The sequence below is a fragment of the Ranitomeya variabilis genome, chromosome 5 (genome assembly GCF_051348905.1).
Source record: "Ranitomeya variabilis isolate aRanVar5 chromosome 5, aRanVar5.hap1, whole genome shotgun sequence".
Lineage (NCBI taxonomy): Eukaryota > Metazoa > Chordata > Amphibia > Anura > Dendrobatidae > Ranitomeya > Ranitomeya variabilis.
In genome coordinates, this window is record NC_135236.1 from 656,428,417 (window position 1) to 656,450,125 (window position 21,709).

Here is a 21,709-nt window from a genome sequence, read left to right on the forward strand (position 1 = left end):
GCCAGTTATCTAGGCAGCACTGAAGCTGGCCAGTTATCTAGGCAGCACTGAAGCTGGCCAGTTATCTAGGCAGCTCTGAAGCTGGTCAGTTATCTAGGCAGCACTGAAGCTGGTCAGTTATCTAGGCAGCTCAAGCTGGCCAGTTACCTAGTCAGCTCTGAAGCTGGCCAGTTATCTAGGCAGCACTGAAACTGGCAAGTTATCTAGGCAGCACAGAAGCTGGCTAGTTATCTAGGCAGCTCTAAAGCTGGTCAGTTATCTAGGAAGCTCTGAAGCTGGCCAGTTATCTAGGAAGCTCTGAAGCTGGTCAGTTATCTAGGCAGCTCTAAAGCTGGTCAGTTATCTAGGAAGCTCTGAAGCTGGCCAGTTATCTAGGAAGCTCTGAAGCTGGTCAGTTATCTAGGCAGCTCTAAAGCTGGTCAGTTATCTAGGAAGCTCTGAAGCTGGTCAGTTATCTAGGCAGCTCAAGCTGGCCAGTTACCTAGTCAGCTCTGAAGCTGGCCAGTTATCTAGGCAGCACTGAAACTGGCAAGTTATCTAGGCAGCACAGAAGCTGGCTAGTTATCTAGGCAGCTCTAAAGCTGGTCAGTTATCTAGGAAGCTCTGAAGCTGGCCAGTTATCTAGGAAGCTCTGAAGCTGGTCAGTTATCTAGGCAGCTCTAAAGCTGGTCAGTTATCTAGGAAGCTCTGAAGCTGGCCAGATATCTAGGAAGCTCTGAAGCTGGTCAGTTATCTAGGCAGCTCTAAAGGTACCGTCACATTAAGCGACGCTGCAGCGATAACGACAACGATGCCGATCGCTGCAGCGTCGCTGTTTGATCGCTGGAGAGCTGTCACACAGACCGCTCTCCAGCGATCAACGATGCCGAGGTCCCCTGGTAACCAGGGTAAACATCGGGTAACTAAGCGCAGGGCCGCGCTTAGTAACCCGATGTTTACCCTGGTTACCAGCGTAAAATGTAAAAAAAACAAACAGCACATACTTACATTCACGTCCCCCTGCGTCCACTTCCTGACTGACTGAGCGCCGTACAGTGAGAGCAGAGCGGTGACGTCACCGCTGTGCTGCTTTCACTTTCACTTTGCGGCGCTGAGTCAGAGGAGGAAGCAGACTGCAGGGGACGCAATGTGAGTATGTGCTGTTTGTTTTTTTTACATTTTACGCTGGTAACCAGGGTAAACATCGGGTTACTAAGCGCGGCCCCGCGCTTAGTTACCCGATGTTTACCCTGGTTACCAGTGTAAAATATCGCTGGTATCGTTGCATTTGGTGTCAAACACAACGATACACAGCGATCAAACGACCAAATAAAGTTCTGGACTTTATTCAGCGACCAGCGACATCACAGCAGGATCCTGATCGCTGCTGCGTGTCAAACTAAACGATATCGCTAGCGAGGACGCTGCAACGTCACGGATCGCTAGCGATATCGTTATAAAGTCGTTTAGTGTGACGGTACCTTAAAGCTGGTCAGTTATCTAGGAAGCTCTGAAGCTGGCCTGTTATCTAGGAAGCTCTGAAGCTGGCCAGTTATCTAGGCAGCTCTGAAGCTGGCCAGTTATCTAGGCAGCTCTGAAGCTGGCCAGTTATCTAGGCAGCTCTGAACCTGGCCAGTTATCTAGGCAGCTCTGAAGCTGGTCAGTTATCTAGGCAGCTCTGAAGCTGGTCAGTTATCTAGGCAGCACTGAAGCTGGTCAGTTATCTATGCAGCTCTGAAGCTGGTCAGTTATCTAGGCAGCTCTGAAGCTGGCCAGTTATCTAGGCAGCTCTGAAGCTGGCCAGTTACCTAGGCAGCTCTGAAGCTGGTCAGTTATCTAGGCAGCTCTGAAGCTGGCTAGTTATCTAGGCAGCTCTGAAGCTGGCCAGTTATCTAGGCAGCACTGAAGCTGGCCAGTTATCTAGGTAGCTCTGAAGCTGGCCAGTTATCTAGGCAGCACTAAAGCTGGCCAGTTACCTAGGCAGCTCTGAAGCTGGCCAGTTATCTAGGCAGCACTGAAGCTGGCCAGTTATCTAGGCAGCACTGAAGCTGGCCAGTTATCTAGGCAGCTCTGAAGTAGGCCAGTTATCTAGGCGGCACTGAAGCTGGCCAGTTATCTAGGCAGCTCTGAAGCTGGTCAGTTATCTAGGCAGCACTGAAGCTGGCCAGTTACCTAGGCAGCTCTGAAGCTGGCCAGTTATCTAGGCAGCACTGAAGCTGGCCAGTTATCTAGGCAGCTCTGAAGCTGGTCAGTTATCTAGGCAGCACTGAAGCTGGTCAGTTATCTAGGCAGCTCAAGCTGGCCAGTTACCTAGTCAGCTCTGAAGCTGGCCAGTTATCTAGGCAGCACTGAAACTGGCAAGTTATCTAGGCAGCACAGAAGCTGGCTAGTTATCTAGGCAGCTCTAAAGCTGGTCAGTTATCTAGGAAGCTCTGAAGCTGGCCAGTTATCTAGGAAGCTCTGAAGCTGGTCAGTTATCTAGGCAGCTCTAAAGCTGGTCAGTTATCTAGGAAGCTCTGAAGCTGGCCTGTTATCTAGGAAGCTCTGAAGCTGGCCAGTTATCTAGGCAGCTCTGAAGCTGGCCAGTTATCTAGGCAGCTCTGAAGCTGGCCAGTTATCTAGGCAGCTCTGAACCTGGCCAGTTATCTAGGCAGCTCTGAAGCTGGTCAGTTATCTAGGCAGCTCTGAAGCTGGACAGTTATATAGGCAGCACTGAAGCTGGTCAGTTATCTAGGCAGCTCTGAAGCTGGTCAGTTATCTAGGCAGCTCTGAAGCTGGCCAGTTATCTAGGCAGCTCTGAAGCTGGCCAGTTATCTAGGCAGCACTGAAGCTGGCCAGTTATCTAGGCAGCTCTGAAGCTGGCCAGTTATCTAGGCAGCACTAAAGCTGGCCAGTTACCTAGGCAGCTCTGAAGCTGGCCAATTATCTAAGCAGCACTGAAGCTGGCCAGTTATCTAGGCAGCACTGAAGCTGGCCAGTTATCTAGGCAGCTCTGAAGCTGGTCAGTTATCTAGGCAGCACTGAAGCTGGTCAGTTATCTAGGCAGCACTGAAGCTGGCCAGTTATCTAGGCAGCTCTGAAGCTGGTCAGTTATCTAGGCAGCACTGAAGCTGGTCAGTTATCTAGGCAGCTCAAGCTGGCCAGTTACCTAGGCAGCTCTGAAGCTGGCCAGTTATCTAGGCAGCACTGAAACTGGCAAGTTATCTAGGCAGCACAGAAGCTGGCCAGTTATCTAGGCAGCTCTAAAGCTGGTCAGTTATCTAGGAAGCTCTGAAGCTGGCCAGTTATCTAGGAAGCTCTGAAGCTGATCAGTTATCTAGGCAGCGCTAAAGCTGGTCAGTTATCTAGGAAGCTCTGAAGCTGGCCTGTTATCTAGGCAGCTCTGAAGCTGGTCAGTTACCTAGGCAGCTCTGAAGCTGGTCAGTTATCTAGGCAGCACTGAAGCTGGCCAGTTATCTAGGCAGCACTGAAGCTGGCCAGTTATCTAGGCAGCACTGAAGCTGGCCAGTTATCTAGGCAGCTCTGAAGTAGGCCAGTTATCTAGGCAGCTCTGAAGTAGGCCAGTTATCTAGGCAGCACCGAAGCTGGCCAGTTATCTAGGCAGCTCTGAAGCTGGTCAGTTACCTAGGCAGCTCTGAAGCTGGTCAGTTATCTAGGTAGCTCTGAAGCTGATTGGTTTGCTGAATCTGTCCAGCTTCAGTCTCCCTGTGCTTCTCCCATGGTGTAAATGCAAAGCTGCCTCTTGTAGCTTCAAGGGAGAGCTGTGCTGCTGCAAACTGTCAATCTTCAGGAGCACACCACCCAATGCAAAGCAGAAAGTCATGGATTAGGAGTAGTGCGCTCCTGAAGAAAAGAAGCTGAGACAACCCCTAATGATGGAGAGCCACAATACCAGTTTTTTTTTGTATGCTTTAACATTTCACATCGCTATGTATATTTAGAATAAATAAGAAACCTTGCAATTTTCATGCTGATCACCAGGCTCAATTTAAAACTCCTTCATCCTGTTGGACACATGGACATCAACAGAACTATACTGACTCAGACCCTGTGTTATAGCTTCTGAGCTTCTAAACTGAACATACTACTATAAGGCCAAAAGTACAGTATATTAAAGATGCAGAAGAGTTTAGCTGTGATATCGCCTTTTGTGAATTAGTGGATCCTATGTTATATACTGTATATAGAGGTGTTATCAGTCATTGTACAGGAGGAGGAGGTGAGCTGTGATATCACCTATTGTAAATGCTAGATCCTGTATTATTAGTGATTATACAGGAGGGGAGGAGAAGAGCTTTGACATTCCCAATTTTGAACGGTGGATCCCTGTTTTACCTACTGCCTACAGAAAAGTTATCAGTTATTGTGCAGAAAGAAGGTGAGGTGAGCTGTGACATCACCTATTGTGAATGGTGGATCCTGTGTTATCTCCTGTATATAGAGGTGTTATCAGTCATTGTACAGGAGGAGGAGGTGAGCTGTGACATCATATATTGTGAATGGTGGATCCTGCGTTATTTACTGTATATAGATGTGTTATCAGTCAATCAGTCATTGTACAGGATGGGGAGGAGGTGAGCTGTGACATCATCTACTGTGAATGGTGGATCCTGCATTATCTACTGTATATAGAGGTGTTATCAGTCATTGTACAGGAGGAGGAGGTGAGCTGTGACATCACCTATTGTGAATGATGGATCCTGTGTTATCTACTGTATATAGAGGTGTTATCAGTCATTGTACAGGAGGAGGAGGAGGAGGTGAGCTGTGACATCACCTACTGTGAATGGTGGATCCTGTGTAATATACTGTATATAGAGGTGTTCTCTGTCATTATACAGGAGGAGGAGGTGAGCTGTGACATCACCTATTGTATATGGTCGATCCTGTGTAATATACTGTATATAGAGGTGTTATCAGTCATTGTACTGGAGGAGGAGGAGATGAACTGTGACATCACCTATTGTATGTGGTTGATCCTGTGTAATCTACTGTATATAGAGATGTTATGAGTATTTGTACAATTAGAGGTGAGCTGTGATATCACCTATTGTGAATGGTGGATCCTGTGTAATCTATTATATATAGGGGTATTTCCTGTAATTGAAACCCTGTCTGTGATGATAATGAGACTGCTGAAAGTCATCTGTAACAATTAACAAATGTGAATCTTGTATTAGACCTAGAGGCCATTGTCAAAGCTGCAATATTCTGTGATAATAGGTGATATAGGAAATTGAAAAAAAAACATCAAAATGGAAATAAAATAAATGTAATATAATAACCTGATTTAACAACTGGTCATTTTCTGATGACACATTTTTTATGTCATTATGTTACACAGCTTGTACTTAGATGCTGTGACATTGTCTTCTGCCAGGTATCATTATTATGGCATTGCCGTCAAAGAAAGCTCCCAGTATTATGATGTTATGTACTCCAAGAAAGGAGCAGCATGGGTGAATGAGACGGGGAAAAAAGAAGTCACCAAACAGACAGTGGCGTATTCACCCCGATCCAAGCTCGGAACATTACTGCCTGAATTCCCAAATGTCAAAGATCTAAATCTGCCATCCAGCATCCCAGAAGAAAAGGTATCTATAAAGCCAAATTAGTTCCCCCGGAGCCTCTTGTCTACTCATTTAGATCCATCACTAGAAATGGCAACAGAGGAGAAAAACAAGACACAAAGCAAACTCGTCAGCGTAATAACATCAGGTCGAAGGGTGTACATTCCATTAGGATAGCCATTGTTGCTGCTGTAGGCCCAGTGAGAAAATTGGGGCCAAGTCCTGGCTGTTCTTGTCCTCTTTGCTCTTGGGTGGTGAGAAGACCCTATGGGGGAACTACAAAGTTAGGTTCTTAGAAAGAGAAGATAGGGCCAAGAATAGTGTCCACCTAGGTGGCACCGTAATGGGGACCCAATATGCCCCTACTTATGAGACCCTATCTGTTCTAAGTCCCTTTAATGAAAAAAAGTTAATTTTTTTCCAGATTTCGACATTTATAATGATGTATCGAACTCACTGCCAAAGGATTCTGGACACTGTCATACGAGCCAACTTTGACGAGGTACGGTGGAAATGGATGTCATTACGGTGCTTGTGCGCGGTTGTGATGTATTATACTTACATTGCATAAGCTTTTTTTTATTTCCAGGTTCAAAGTTTTCTTCTGCACTTTTGGCAAGGCATGCCGCCCCACATGCTGCCAGTCCTCGGCTCGTCCACAGTGGTGAATATTGTGGGAGTGTGTGATTCCATACTGTATAAAGCAATCTCTGGTGTCTTGATGCCAACTGTATTACAAGCATTGCCTGACAGGTTGGTGTGTATTAATGTCATCTTGTACCATATATATCCTGTGGTTGAATGGAACATACCCCACAGCAAATTAGTGTTGGATTAGGCAGAGATAGAGCACTCTGTGGCCAGTGATACCAACAATAATAATGACAGCTGCAGAAGAAGAGTGAGCTGACCTTGTCAGGGAAAGTGACTTGTCTACTTATACACTGTGTGCAGAATTATTAGGCAAGTTGTATTTTGTTCACGATACTTTGTATACATGTTGTCCTACTCCAAGCTGTTCAGGCTTGAGAGCCAACTACCAATTAAGTAAATCAGGTGATGTGCATCTCTGTAATGAGGAGGGGTGTTGTCTATTGACATCAAAACCCTATATAAGGTGTGCTTAATTATTAGGGAACTTCCTTTCCTTTGGCAAAATGGGTCAGAAGAGAGATTTGACGGGCTCTGAAAAGTCCAAAATTGTGAGATGTCTTGCAGAGGGATGCAGCAGTCTTGAAATTCCCAAACTTTTGAAGCGTGATCACCGAACAATCAAGCATTTCATGGCAAATAGCCAACAGGGTCGCAAGAAGCATGTTGGGCAAAAAAGGCGCAAAATAACTGCTCATGAATTGAGGAAAATCAAGCGTGAAGCTGCCAAGATGCCATTTACTACCAGTTTTGCCATATTTCAGAGCTGCAACATTACTGGAGTATCAAAAAGCACAAGGTGTGCGATACTCGGGGACATGGCCAAGGTAAGGAAAGCTGAAAAACGACCACCTCTGAAAAAGAAACATAAGATAAAACGTCAAGACTGGGCCAAGAAATATCTTAAGACTGACTTTTCAAAGGTTTTATGGACTGATGAAATGAGAGTGACTCTTGATGGGCCAGATGGATGGGCCAGAGGCTGGATCAGTAAAGGGCAGAGAGCTCCACTCCGACTCAGACGCCAGCAAGGTGAAGGTGGGGTACTGGTATGGGCTGGTATCATCAAAGATGAACTTGTGGGACCTTTTCAGGTTGAGGATGGAGTGAAGCTCAACTCCCAGACGTACTGCCAGTTTCTGGAAGACAACTTCTTCAAGCAGTGGTACAGGAAGAAGTCGGAATCGTTCAAGAAAAACATGATGTTCATGCAGGACAATGCTCCATCACATGCCTCCAACTAGTCCACAGCGTGGCTGGCCAGTAAAGGTCTCAAAGAAGAAAAAATAATGACATGGCCCCCTTGTTCACCTGATCTGAACCCCATAGAGAACCTGTGGTTCCTCATAAAATGTGAGATCTACAGGGAGGGAGAACAGTCCACCTCTCGGAACAGTGTCTGGAGGCTGTGGTGGCTGCTGCACGCAATGTTGATCGTAAACAGATCAAGCAACTGACAGAATCTATGGATGGAGGCTGCTGAGTGTCATCATAAAGAAAGGGGGATATATTGGTCACTAATTTTTTGGGGTTTTGTTTTTGCATGTCAGAAATTTGTATTTCTAAATTTTGTGCAGTTATATTGGTTTACCTGGTGAAAATAAACAAGTGAGATGGGAATATATTTGGTTTTTATTAAGTTGCCTAATAATTCTGCACAGTAATAGTTACCTGCACAAACAGATATCCTCCTAAGATAGCCAAATCTAAAAAATAAAACCACTCCAACTTCCAAAAATATTAAGCTTTGATATTTATGAGTCTTTTGGGTTGATTGAGAACATAGTTGTTGATCAATAATAAAAATAATCCTATAAAGTACAACTTGCCTAATAATTCTGCACACAGTGAAATTTTCTAGAAATGGTCATACATGAAGTCAGGAGCTGTCGTCTGAACACTCTCGAGAATCATGATAATATTGGCAGCAGCAAGAGTTAGCTGACTTTGTAGGGGATAGTAAGTTTTCTACAAGTAGCCATACACATTAAATAGTTGTCATTATCATTCGTGATAATTAAGATGATTGTGACAGGGGTGAAGTTGACCTTGTTGAAGACAGTGACTTGTCTACTTTTGATTTTCTAAAGTGGTCATACACATAATGGTTGTCTTCTGAACACTCATGAGAATCATGAAAATAATTGAAGCAGCATAAGAGTTAGCTGGTGTTGCCAGGGAAAGTGACTTGTCTACTTATAATATGATAAAAATTGCCATGCATATTAAATAGCTGTCATCTGAACACTCACGAGAATCATAATAATGGCCGTAGCAAGAGAAGAGTTAGCTGACTTTGTAGGGGATAGTCACTTTTCTACAAGTAGTCATACACATTAAATAGTTGTCTCACGATCACTCATGATAATCAAGATGATTGTGGTAGCAGTAGGAGTAAAGGGAGTTGACCTTGTTGAAGACAGTGACTTTCTTTTGATTTTCTGAAGTGTTATCTAATAGCTGTTATCTAAACATTCATCAAAATTATGATAACAATGGAAGCAGCAGGATAAGAGTTAGCAGATTTTGCCACAGACAGTGACTTGTCTACTTTTGATTTTCTAAAAGTGGCCATATCTATTACATAGCTGTATTCTGAACCCTCATGAGAATCATAATAATAATGGCAGCAGCATAAGAAGAGTTAGTTGATCTTGTAGGGGATAGTGACTTTTTTTTTTTTTACAAACAGCCATACATATTAAATGGTTGACTTCCTATCAGTCGTGGCAATAAATATTGATAGCAGCAGGAGAAAAGGGAGCTGACTTTGTTAAAGACAGCGACTGATTTAGCAAAAAGGGCCGTACACAATAAATAGCTGAAACGTGAACACTAATGAGAACCAAGATAGTAATGGCAGCAGCAGAAGAAGAGTTAGCTGATCTTGTAGGGGATAGTGACTTTCCAACTTTTCCTTCGAACCTCATATACACATGCATGCTAGACTTGGCCTCGCTTTCATGTTTTTGCGAAATAGAGAGGAAATAAGAAACTGCCTGAATCCTCTGTCAAAAGCTTATCTTCTCCTAGAGCATAGGATCAAACCTGTTTAAATTCAACATGCCCGATCCTTATTTCCCCTGATATGTTTTAACCCCAGAAGCAGCCATGCCTAGGTGTGACTGAAACTACTGCACCCCTAAATCTACTAACATCTATATCACACATGGAAAAATTGGTGTGTGGACTCCACCCCCAATTTTTTGACCCGCCCCCAAGGAACACATTATCTCTAGCAATTCCCTGTAGGTCAGGTTGGAGAACCACTGGTACAGTTTAGGTTGAAACTTCTTTTTATATATTTTTAATAACTTTTATTTTTTTATCCTTAAGTTTGACGCAAGTAATACGAAAATTTGCGAAACAGCTGGACGAATGGCTAAAAGTGGCTCTTCACGACCTTCCCGAAAATTTACGAAATATCAAATTTGAGCGTAGGTATTGATTATATTTGTGTCCTTTTGCCTTATGTGTATAACAGAGCATAATCTAGACTTAGTAATCTCTCGTTAATCCACTTTTCCTCACCACAGACATGTTATTCCTCAGTTATTCCTCCTGGAAATGGAAGACTAAATTGACCACTGAGTGTCCTTGTCGATAGGGTACAACCCTAACACAGTCTGACTGTTACACCTATTGATAATGCAAAAATCTATAGAAAATCTTTAGTTATACAGAATTGTTAAGGGATTTTTAGCGTCGCAGCGTCACATATATTGGCCTTTGTACATAATCCTGATTAAGCTATCCACCTAATGCGCCTAATCTCACAATATTCCTATAATGTTTGGGTAGGTGGCGGCTTAATTAATATTTGTAAAGGGCTTTTATGAGCGTATTTGTAGTGTCCTTCATTACCTTCCATTCAATGGCTTCAGTAATGTTATTTTCCTGTGTTGTAAAAGGCTCTTACTCAATCCTCAGGAATAAAAGGCGCAGATTATTATTGCCATGTACCGGCCCATGTTATCAGATGACTTGGTCTCAGCAGGCAGTCGGCCCTTTCTGCCTGTTCTCGCGGATCCTGCGGTGGATGAAGCCCATCACCTGCACATAAATCCTTTCTAATTTCAAAGCTTAGACGCTTTCTCCATTAACGAGGACTGTTCAGCATCATCCAGTAATTAAGAAAAAGGATTAGCTGCTGATCAATACCGGGAGCGAGGAGGAGGAGGATGTTGTACCTGGGTTAATCAGCAGCATAATAACCTAATAGGAAGAACTGCGCAATATGAGAATATTCAAATAACAAAAACAACCCCCCCAAAAATGTATTTTTTAAAATTGGATTATTTTTAATAAAAGAGTTAATTATTTTTAATAGCAATAACAGAGAACAGGGTGACGGGGGGCTCATTAGGGCCCTATGGTTTCAATTAGGCACAAGGGGTCCTTTTCTTCAGTTAGAATAGTGAGAATATATGTCTTTAGCTTGAGGACAGATATAGATAGATAGATAGATAGATAGATAGATAGATAGATAGATAGATAGATAGATAGATAGATAGATAGATACTGTACATACATATATAGTATATAGTTAATAGGTAGATAATAGATAGATAATAGAAAGCTAATAGACAGATAGATAATAGATAGATGATAGATAGATAATAGTTAATAGATAGAGAGATAATCGATGATAGATAGATAATAGATAGATAGTTAATAGATAGATAATAGATAATAGATAGATAGATAATAGATAGATAAATAATAGATAGTTAATAGATAGAAAATAGATTGATAGATAATAGATAGATAAATAATAGATAGATAATAGATAGTTAATAGATAGATAATAGATAGATATTAGATAGATAATAGATAATAAAAGGAATAATGAAAAACATTACTAAACCTGTGTCACAGAAATGGCTCAGAGCTTAGCGGAGGGAAGTACTCCTTAGGAAAAAGGACAGAATCAAATCAAGATGTACCTTCCAGGACTGACAAAAGTCCAAACCCAAATTCTCCTTTTTATTAGATCAAGGCTACACCCACATTCCTCCCCATGGTGAGCTCATATGGGGGCTAGTTGTGGGATGGGCTAAATACTTTGGAATTTTTTTAGATTCACAACTTACTAGATATCTTCACCCCTGGAGATCCCAGGTGGTAGATATTGTCGTCATGTTTCTTAATGTGATTTTACTAGTCCAAAGAGATGAAACCTGGCATGGATAGCATCATCCATAGGACCAATATTAAGCTGAGTTCTGACAGACTTACAGTGATGTGAGTGAATGTGTTATGTTTGCCCCTTCTCTACGTCACCAAAGATATATCTCCCTTTAATCATCCCCAATATTCATCACTGACAACTGGCTTCAAAAAGTCTGGGAAGTGTGCTTTGATTAGAGAAAGTATTTAGTCCTGGGAAGTGTACTGCCCAGCCTCTTTGTAAACAAATCTCCGTCTTGGTATCTTTTTCCCAGAGAAAATTTCCTGCTGTCATTACATGTTCACTGCAGGAGACCCCTACTTCAATGGAGGCTGAAATGTTCGTGCTCTCTCGCTTTTTCCAGTTATAATTAGTTTCTCTCTTCCCCAGCTACAATTAATCCCATATGTTCAACGTGGAGTCCTACTTCAATGGAGGTTGAACTGTTAGTTCTTTCTCACTTCTACAGCTCCGGAGATTTCTTATGGATTTTATTTTTTTCTCTATGACATAAATAAATAGATGATAGATAAATAGACCATGCTTGGATTCAGAAATAAAATAAAATTTTTGCACATTTTTCATTATTCACCTGGTCACGTATTAGATCATTGCAGTTCCAATCTCAAAAGTTGAAATAAATCCTCCTAATCTTTGTCTTTTTTTACTCTCAGTGTCAAAAAGGTTTTCCCAAATTCTTCGACGACAGACGTCATTAAACCACTTATGCCAAGTGAGTATTCTTCTGTAATATAAGACCACACGTAATAAATATAGTAGTGTAATGTCCGCCTGCCTAAGGAGATGAGTATATGGGATGTTAACCCCTTAAAGGGGGTTTCCAGTACAATTTAACTTTATGGGCCCCCATTGCCAAGGGGTTAAAGTTGTCGCGCTTCTAGTGAGTGAGTGATCGAAATTGATCTGCTCGGGAACCTGCAGAAAGTGTTCAATTATCCCACAGCACTCCCACAGGAGAAATGATGCATTACATGATATTCCCTACAAGTCAATAATTTGTTCTTCCACGTCTATTGTAAAAAGTAGAGGTTTTAATATTTTTTGCATCAAGTATTGGTGAGTTCTGCCTGTTGCATTCTAATTGGCTTTATATTACCATTATTTGCATGTTTCAAAATTTTCACCTTTATGTATTTTTGTATGATTTTTCAGGCCTCACGAACGGTCATACACAGCGCCGATATCACATTCCAGATGCTGGAAGACTGGAGAAACGTTGACCTTAATAGTATCACCAAACAGAGTCTATATACTATAGAAGATTCCCGAGATGAACACAGAAAACTTATTATTCAGTGTAAGAGATGCGATGGGCTCTTAAAGTATTGGGGTATTACTCATACAGTAACATCCAAATGAAAAGAGGTTCACTCCTGTCTACCGGCTGTGTCTGGTATTGCGGCTCAGCTCTATTCAAGTGAATGGGGCTAAGCTGCAGTACCGCACACAACCTTAGGAAAAGTGTGGCGCTGTTACTGGAGCTAATAGGGAAGAAGAGCGGCACTCTGTTTGTTTCTAGGTGCACGGATAGGGTCCCCACCCGTAACCTATAAAAAGTGCAAGAATCCGGCACTCTATTTGGTAAGTTTATTCAAAGCCTGAAGAAGGTGTACACAATGCCTGTTATGGGCAAGGAGTCATAATCAGCAAAAATGGGCAGAGGACTTTAGAACTGAGACTGTAGGAGCCAGCAGGGTGACGACGTCTGTCACTGAGGAAACCAGCCTTGTCTGGGGTATGGCGCCATAGTGGCGCTTAAATATGCATGGGAACACAGAGTTCCGGTTCGCGGGAATGGAAGTGACGTGTCGCCAAAGCCCCTCATGTGAGTGCAAGTTCGTACATGTGTGAGTGTCATATAACTCGCCATGGAGCATTGTGGAACGCTTATCTGGAGTCTTTTCTTTGTTTTTTCTTTATGTTTTCTTTATTTTTTATTTATTTTATTTTTATTTTTTTCTTTAATTTTTCTTTATTTTATTTTTTCTTTATTTTTTTTCTTTACCATTGTTCTTTACTTTCTCAAAAAAATTTTATTTTCCCTTTTCTTTATTTTCTCTTTATTTTCCCTCATTTTTATTTTTTTCTTTATTTTTTTCTTTATTTTTCCTCATTTTTTATTTTTTCTTTATCCCATAATGCTCAACGGCAAGTCATATGACAACCATTTAGGGTACACCTGGTGAAGGTCTGACGACCAAAACGTTTTGTTCACTTGCTTCATGCTATGAAACAAATTACCAAATAGAGTGCCGGATTCTTGGACTCTTTATATGTTACTGGAGCTCATGTTTGTAGTCTTTAATTAAAAGAGGGCGGTGCTCATAGGATAAGCTGGAAGACACGCCCCCAAAGAATCCTGTGAGCACCACGCCATTGGTAAAAATCATAAATATTACCGCTAAATAAAAAAAGCCCTTATCTCTGGAACCGTATTACAGATTTTAAAAAAATATTGCATACTCACTGGCGAAAAAAAAAAAAGTAAAAACTGGTCACTTTTTTATTTAAGTGACAGGTCCCCTTTAAGAGCATATGCATAACAAGAGGATTCCTCCATGATTAGAAAAGAAGTCTATTGACATAATTGAGTGTCCAGAGGGAGGTCCTGATTTATTTTGGTGTTATTTTGTGTAATCACTCTCTACTGAAATGTAGTGGCCATCTTGTTTAATTACCTACAGTATGTATGAGTCGAGGTATATACTGTATTTTTATGAGGCATGACCAGAATATCCAAAAAAGTGTCCATCTGTGACTTGTAATCTTTGGGTTGCAGTGTATCAGGAGTTTGACCATTTATTGGAAGAACAGTCTCCAATTGAATCATACATTGATTGGTTGGATTCCATGGTGGACAGATGTGTTGTGAAGGTAAGTTTATGGACGTTTGATATAGTTTAATGTATATATATTGATTGAGAATTAGCTCTATGTCTATAATAGTCCTTTTCAGAGGAAAACATTTCAGGTAAAACAACAATGCCATAACTCCCACTGTTATGTATTATTGTGACAGTTTCTTAAAGGAATTTGTCACTTTCCATAAATATACAATTTCTTTACATGGTATCAATTTTGCCGTTCTCCTGAATCCGGAAATGTTTTTATTTTGTTCCTGCGCCTCTCGATTCCTGAGATATGGCCCTCTTTTCCCAGTATATAAATCTATTCTTGTGATCTAACTGGGCGTGGTTACCAGGAAAACCCCTGAAAGAACAGTTGAATGCCACGCCCACTTAGCTAACAAGATTACATATATATACAAGAAAGAAGGGGCCATATCTCAAGAACGGAGAGGCGCAGGAACAAAAGAAAAACGCCGCTGGATTCAGGAGAACAGCGGCATTTACTACAAGTAAAAAGATTACATATTTATGGAAAGTGATAGGTTCTCCTTTAAGAGGACTTTTCTGTTTTATGAAATACATGTTCTCTTTAAGAAATAACCATTCCGGATCATCTTTTCTCTGAACTCTCTGTTGTGCCAATCCTGTGTTATACCCCCCAGAAATGTTTCAATAATTGACAAGTGGGTGTTACCATTTGGGATGTGTGTCCCTACACTGTCTGACGCAATTGTCTCTAATTGGACAGTTTTAGCATGTTGGGACATAGCCTAATTGGTAACACCCACTGACCAATTAATTCATACAGTTTTAAAAGGAATAACAGAAGAACAACATCATTCTCAGAAAATATATAAATCTGAATACGTATATGTCACTGAGAATGCAAGTATTTACTGAAATAGACATGTCTCGAGAGGTGAAAATCCCTCTTTAAGAGGTTTATTGAAGCAATTTAGTGCAAATGCTTTCAGAAAAAGGTTTTGCTTTCCTTTAAGACTGGCTGTTATAAACGACAAGGCTTTTTTCTATTGGAGCTCTTTTGATGTATCTGACTTATATCTAATGAACATTAGAAAATCTAGAAAATTTTGTTGAAAAAAGTTTTTGGTGCGATCACAGAAGGGAAATATTTTTATATATTGTTTTTTTTTTGCTTGTATGGGGCCAAATCAGTGCAGCAATCAGACTGACAGCAATCCTATTCTCGGATATCTGTCCCTTAATAATTTACCAAATTTTTACAACATTTGAGGCGTAGACGATTGCAGAATCAGACTACACAGAGTTTGTTTGTAGTCTGTTGCCATGGAGATACATACTGCACAAGAACTGTAAAGACAAACCAGTACATTTGTTATCATGTAGCTTCATTTTCCTATTTTATATGCATTTTTTTTTTTTAAATGTCGCAACAGGGCACAATATTCTCATGACCCTTGTTATGTAATAGTTCTTGTCTATTATTACAGGTAGCATCCAAAAAACCAGACTCGTTAAAGAGGGTGGCACAGCAGTTCCTCTTAATCTGGTCTTGTTTCGGCACAAGGGTCATTCGGGACATGACGTTACATAGCGCACCAAGTTTCGGTATGTTTGAAAATTCTAAAACATAAAAAAATAAAAAGTAAAAAAAAAACAACTTTCATATATTATTATACCAATTATTAAAAATCTGGGTATGTCATAATGGTTCTACCTCGTGTTTGTCCAAAGATGTGACTTGACTTTTGAGGTCACCAATTCAAGGTTTAGGAAAAGGCCTTCACCACTTAACATGTGCCATTTTTTGGGCACAGACACCCCTGGGTGACTAATATGTCCTTTCCGTCCTTTAACCAGGTTCCTTCCACCTCATTCACCTGATGTTTGATGACTATGTCCTTTATTTGTTGGAGTCGTTACACTGCCAAGAACGAGCCAACGAGCTTATGAGGGCAATGAAAGGAGAAGCTCATGGCGGTAAGTTGCTTGCCCAAGAATTACCCACAGAAGACATAAAATATTCCCAATAAGCCTAGACAACCCAAAATATGTCCAAATGGTAATGTTTTGTGGCACGGCTTCCTCTACCTCTACGTATCTCAGGGAAAGAATAGGATTTGAATGGTGGAAATGGAGGTGGACATACACAGTTGCCTATTTCAGTGGTACTGCTCAACCATCTCATGTATATGAGGGTGCTCTTACTCTCCCCAGAAAAAGTTGAACTTCAACATGGCTGATCCTTTGTCCTCAAAAGGCGATAAACCTCCCGAGTTGACTACTTACCCCATACAGAGAACATATATGCTTGGCTGTGAAGAGTGTGCCGTTAGAGGGGGTTTTGACAGATATCTAAGTTGTATGGCTAGCTTTAACTTGGAGTTACTAAATAATCACATGAGTAGTAAAGTATTTAATTTTTTTTTAGAGGACATAGAAGAAATTATACTGGCAGAACCTGCAATTTCCACACCATCTCCAGTACCATTCTCCCCGAACACATCTTCAACCTCTGTTGAGCTCCCATCTGCAATATCCCCTGGGAGCAACCATTCTCCGGAGAGTAGTGCATTGGTGGTAACGACTGGTAGGACACTATTCACACTTTGTATTCTGTATTATACTCTAATTTGGTAAATTTTACAAAGTTTTCATCACGGTACCTGACTCTTTTAAGGGATAGTCTGGTTTGTTTGTTTTTTAAATGCCGTCTATTATCCATCCTAGAAAACAGCCACAAAACCACAAAATTGTCTCTTCCTTTGGAGGACTTGAACATTCATGAATTACAAAGATGATTGTGTTGGTCACCTACCAGGGGAATTGAACATTTGCTGCTGGTTTTCTCCACAGAGCATATGGATCATGCCTTAGTTTATAGCATTTTGAAACCATTTTTCTGTGCCAAAATTTTGGTAAAAATTAAGCTACATCTTAAGCTCATTTCCTCCCCATGAAGAAAAGAAAGAGCAATGCATGAGTCCATCCATATAATTGGTGGGAATTCGGTGAGGACTTAGATGGACACATTGACCAAAAGTACCCAAGGTTAGGAGCCCAGTCCAATCCCCGAACCCAGGCATGTTCTGACTTGACATTTCGGTCAAATCGAGGATTTAATTACCACGTCATGATATAATTTCCGCAAGAAATAAGGTAGCTGTGGGATGCGTAACTATTGAGGATACAAAGGGAACACCAGAGACCTGAAATCGGAGAGGGCCTTATAAGGAGACCAATGCTATAACTAATGCAACTACATCTGGGGCCTGTTACAGATTGTTATCCAAGAGCTGCAAGTTGACAATTCTGGACTCCGTCTTGCCATCATCTATAACAAGTTCACTTTTTTTATTCCAAACTTATGTAACAGCATCTCCCCCAAAAAACAAACCCACAGAAAAAAAAAAAACATTACCCCAGTAAGAGATGGGTAAATTACCTATTTTATGACCCCCCAAAAAAACTTTTCCAAAGGAATGAATTCAAGTGGATGACAAAGGGGCCTTTATGCCATCAGCCTTACTGAAAATCAACGGGTTCTATTTTTATAATAGATAGAAAAAGGTTAAAAAACAGACAAAATAAAAAAAAAAAACAACTTGTGTGCACGTGAAAATTTCAGGAAAAAAATTGGTAAAATTCTGCAGTTGTAACTTTTTACACTTTACTATGTAAACCCCTATTCACCAGGCCTCCTTTATTGTCTTGCCACTTTCCCTTGGGCAGAAAAGGATTCTGCTTTACATTCCACGGATGTCTGTATTGTTAAGTCGGCTGTTTATAGAGCCATGATGTATGCCTTTCTGGTCAATGCCCGGCCTACAACTTATGATGGGACATTGTTGCCCGTTACAAATGCGCACAGCTTCTATTCAGCTCATCTGTCTTACTGGCTTCCAATGGAGCCTTTACTTTACGGCCTAAAACACTGAGCCATTCTCACACTTGGTAGCCATTTGTTTGGGTTCTCTCGGCAAGTTTACCCTCCAGTGAAATGTTTAAGGACTCCGAAGTGGTGACCTACAGTGCAAACATTATAAAATGTAAAAAAAAAAAAAGAAAAACCTCCGTATAGAGGCCGGCCTGACCTGAAAGGGGGAAGTTTAACCTTTCATGTTACGATCTGTATTTAAGAACCTTAATGGATTTAGAAAGAAGACTAAAGATGTTGACATTGTGTGAGAATTTACCGTAAAAGCGCCAAAACTCACATACATGTAAAAAGCACAAAGAAGAAGTAAAACGAATGCAAAAGTAATTACGTAATAGGTTATTTTTACAACTAAAAAGAAAACATTTTGTAATAAAGTTGAAATTTTACAAATGTAAAATATAAACATGATAAAACATAAATTTCTGAAAAAAAAAAATTACTGAAATTATAATTAAAAAAAACCTCTAGGAACTTGAGAAAATAAATTTCTATTTTTACAAGTGGAAACGGGACTCAGATCTTTATACGGACCTTTTGGGAATTATGCTTAAAAAAAAGTCCACTGTAAAGAGTAACTAAGCTTTATTCTAACCCCTCCATGCCTCAACAAATTTATGTTTTTGCATTTCTATTTTTGCCTCCCCTTCTTCCCAGAGTCATAACTCTTATTTTTCTGTCCAAATATACATATGAGGGCTTGTTTTTTTGCTGAGGAGTTGTACTTTTGAATGACACCATTCATCTTACCACATAGTGTACTGGAAAATGGGAAAAAAATCCAAGTGTAGTGAAATTGTGAAAAAAAGCAATTTTGGTATTGTTTTTTGATCATTGCTTTAAGGGGTACATTTCGTGGCAAAAATGAACTTGGAAAATGATTATCCTCATCAATACGATTACAGCAATACCAAACATGTCCAGTTTTTTTTAGTGCTGAAAAAAAATCAGAAGTTGGCCTCCAAAATATTTTGGGGTTGTGTCGCCATTTTTTAAGACCGGTTACATTTTTATTTTTCATCCAATGGAGCTATGTGATGGCTTATTTTTTTTGTGAGTCGAGACATCATTTTTATCAGTACCATTTTGGGATAGGTGCGAGTTTTTGATCAATTGTTACAGCATTTTTTTTGTGGAATTGTGACAATCAAAAAAATGTGATTTTGGCTTTCTTGAATTTTTTTCATTTACGGTGTTTACCGATTGGGTGTTTTTTTAAATTTTGATAGATTGGACATTTCTGAATGCGGTAATATCCCATATGTATATTTTTTTAAAAAAAAATTAATATTTTTATTTTCAAAGTGGGAAAAGGGGAGGTGATTTGAATGTTTAAGTTTTTTATTATTTTTTTTCATATTTTTTAAAACATTATTTTTTTTCCTTTTCACTGTTCTTGTTAGGCTTGACGCTGTGATTGTCCGATCGCTTGTGCTACATCCATCTCTGCATGTAGCAAAAGTCAAGGTCTCCTTTGAAGTTCTGCCACAGGGTTTCAAATAGGCTCAATAATGACAGACACTCTGGTCATCAACTGAGCCTCTACCGTCACGACAACCCATCGGTGACCCCCGATCACGTCATGGGCGCGCCGATGGGCCGAAAGAATGACGCACACGCATGCCAACGCATTTTAAAGCCAATGTCAGAGATCGAGGGCAAAATTTAACAGGTTAACAATCGTGGGTGGACCACCGCCTCACCGGCGATTGTTACCGGCAGGTCCTGGCTGTAATAATAATAATCTTTATTTATATAGCGCCAACATATTCCGCAGCGCTTTACAGTTTAGCAGCTTCAAACACAACAGTCATAAGTAACAACGTTAACAATACAATAATTAAAGCGAAATAAGACGACCCTGCTCGTGAGAGCTTACAATCTACAATGAGGTGGGGAGATACAAAGTACAGGTGTGTATCTACAATGATGTATTTACAATGATGGTCCAGCCATCTTCAGGGAGTGGGGGGTAGGTGGAGATAGTGAATGGGCTACACATACACAAAATAACTGATTAGGGAACATGATAGGCCGTTCTGAACAAATATGTTTTGAGGGAGCGCCTAAAACTATGCAAATTGTGGATGGTCCTAATATCTTGGGGTAGAGCATTCCAGAGGATTGGCGCAGCATGGGAGAAGTCTTGGAGTCGGGAGCGGGAGGTACGGATTAGTGCAGAGGTTAGTCGAAAGTCATTAGCAGAGCGCAGCGGTCGGTTAGGCCGATAGTCAGAAATGAGGGAGGAGATGTAAGGGGGTGCCGTACTGTGGAGAGCTTTGTGGGTGAGAACAAGTACTTTGAATTGTATCCTGTAATGAATGGGCAGCCAGTGTAATGACTGGCGAAGAGCGGACACGTCCGAGTAACGATTAGCCAGATGGACGACCCTAGCTGCCGCATTAAGGATGGACTGGAGAGGGGAAAGTCGAGTAACAGGGAGGCCAATTAATAGAGCGTTACAGTAGTCCAGACGGGAGTGGATTAGGGCGACAGTGAGAGTTTTTGTTGTCTTCATGGTGAGAAAAGGGCGGATTCTAGAGATGTTCTTTAGGTGTAAGCGGCACGAGCGGGCAAGAGATTGTATGTGGGAGGTGAAGGAGAGATCGGAGTCAAACATAACACCCAGACAGTGTGCCTGCTGCCGGGGTGTTATTATGGTGCCACCCACAGAGAGGGAAACGTCAGATTTAGGGAGGTTAGTAGACGGCAGGAGCAGAAGAAGTTCAGTTTTGGAGAGGTTGAGTTTCAGATAGAGAGCGGACATGATGTTGGAGACTGCGGACAGACAGTCAGTGGTGTTCGGTAGTACAGTGGCGGTAAGGACAGGGGATGATGTGTATAGTTGTGTGTCATCAGCATAAAGATGGTACTGAAAGCCAAATCTGCTGATGGTCTGTCCAATTGGGGCCTTGTAGAGGGAGAAGAGAAGGGGGCCAAGGACTGAGCCCTGAGGTACCCCGACAGCGAGAGGAAGAGGAGATGAAGTGGAGCCAGAGAACAGAACACTGAAGGAGCTGTCAGAAAGATAGGAGGAGAACCAGTAATAAACAGCCATCACCTGTAGGGTAAGGGGTCGACTCGCTGCGTGAGCCCACTCCATACACCTGCTTCTGACTTGCGCCGTACATGTAAGGCGGATGTCATAAAGGGGTTACTTCATTTTTGATCAGTGTTTGCAAAGTTATCAGTTTTTGTAAGCGACTCTATTACCTTACCTTGCTTCCTTTTTCCCCTACTCCATGCTGAATGTGCTGTTTTATCTGCCTTGTTCACACACTTAGAGTAGCTGATTTAGATTGCTGCTGTACCGAAAAAAACACATACTCCGGTAGGAGTTTCTCGTTTCCCTTCTCCCATGCCCAGACATTACTTACAAATTCTGTCCCAGTATGGGGGAGGGGAGCAGTTCACGCTAGACTATGGATTTTGGAGTACAGCTGAATTTCAAATCAGCCATTCTAACTGCATGAACAAGGCGGATAAAACAGCACATTCTGCATGGAGTTTGGTAGAAAAGGAAGCAAAATAAGGTCATAAAGTATATTTA

At 41.1% G+C, this 21,709-nt stretch overlaps 1 protein-coding gene across 2 annotated transcripts in view; it reads left to right on the forward strand.

The window, feature by feature from the left end:
• The window catches only part of RFX4 (regulatory factor X4), an 83,869-nt gene that overhangs the window by 47,670 nt on the left and 14,490 nt on the right, over positions 1 to 21,709 (forward strand). For both annotated transcript variants that reach the window (XM_077266469.1, XM_077266470.1), the window contains exons 6-15: positions 5,360 to 5,573; positions 5,974 to 6,051; positions 6,139 to 6,302; positions 9,537 to 9,637; positions 12,045 to 12,103; positions 12,544 to 12,688; positions 14,171 to 14,265; positions 15,713 to 15,830; positions 16,083 to 16,202; positions 16,654 to 16,812. In XM_077266469.1, coding sequence (XP_077122584.1) covers positions 5,360 to 5,573; positions 5,974 to 6,051; positions 6,139 to 6,302; positions 9,537 to 9,637; positions 12,045 to 12,103; positions 12,544 to 12,688; positions 14,171 to 14,265; positions 15,713 to 15,830; positions 16,083 to 16,202; positions 16,654 to 16,812 — 1,253 coding nt within the window. The remainder of the gene's footprint in view (positions 1 to 5,359; positions 5,574 to 5,973; positions 6,052 to 6,138; positions 6,303 to 9,536; positions 9,638 to 12,044; positions 12,104 to 12,543; positions 12,689 to 14,170; positions 14,266 to 15,712; positions 15,831 to 16,082; positions 16,203 to 16,653; positions 16,813 to 21,709) is intronic.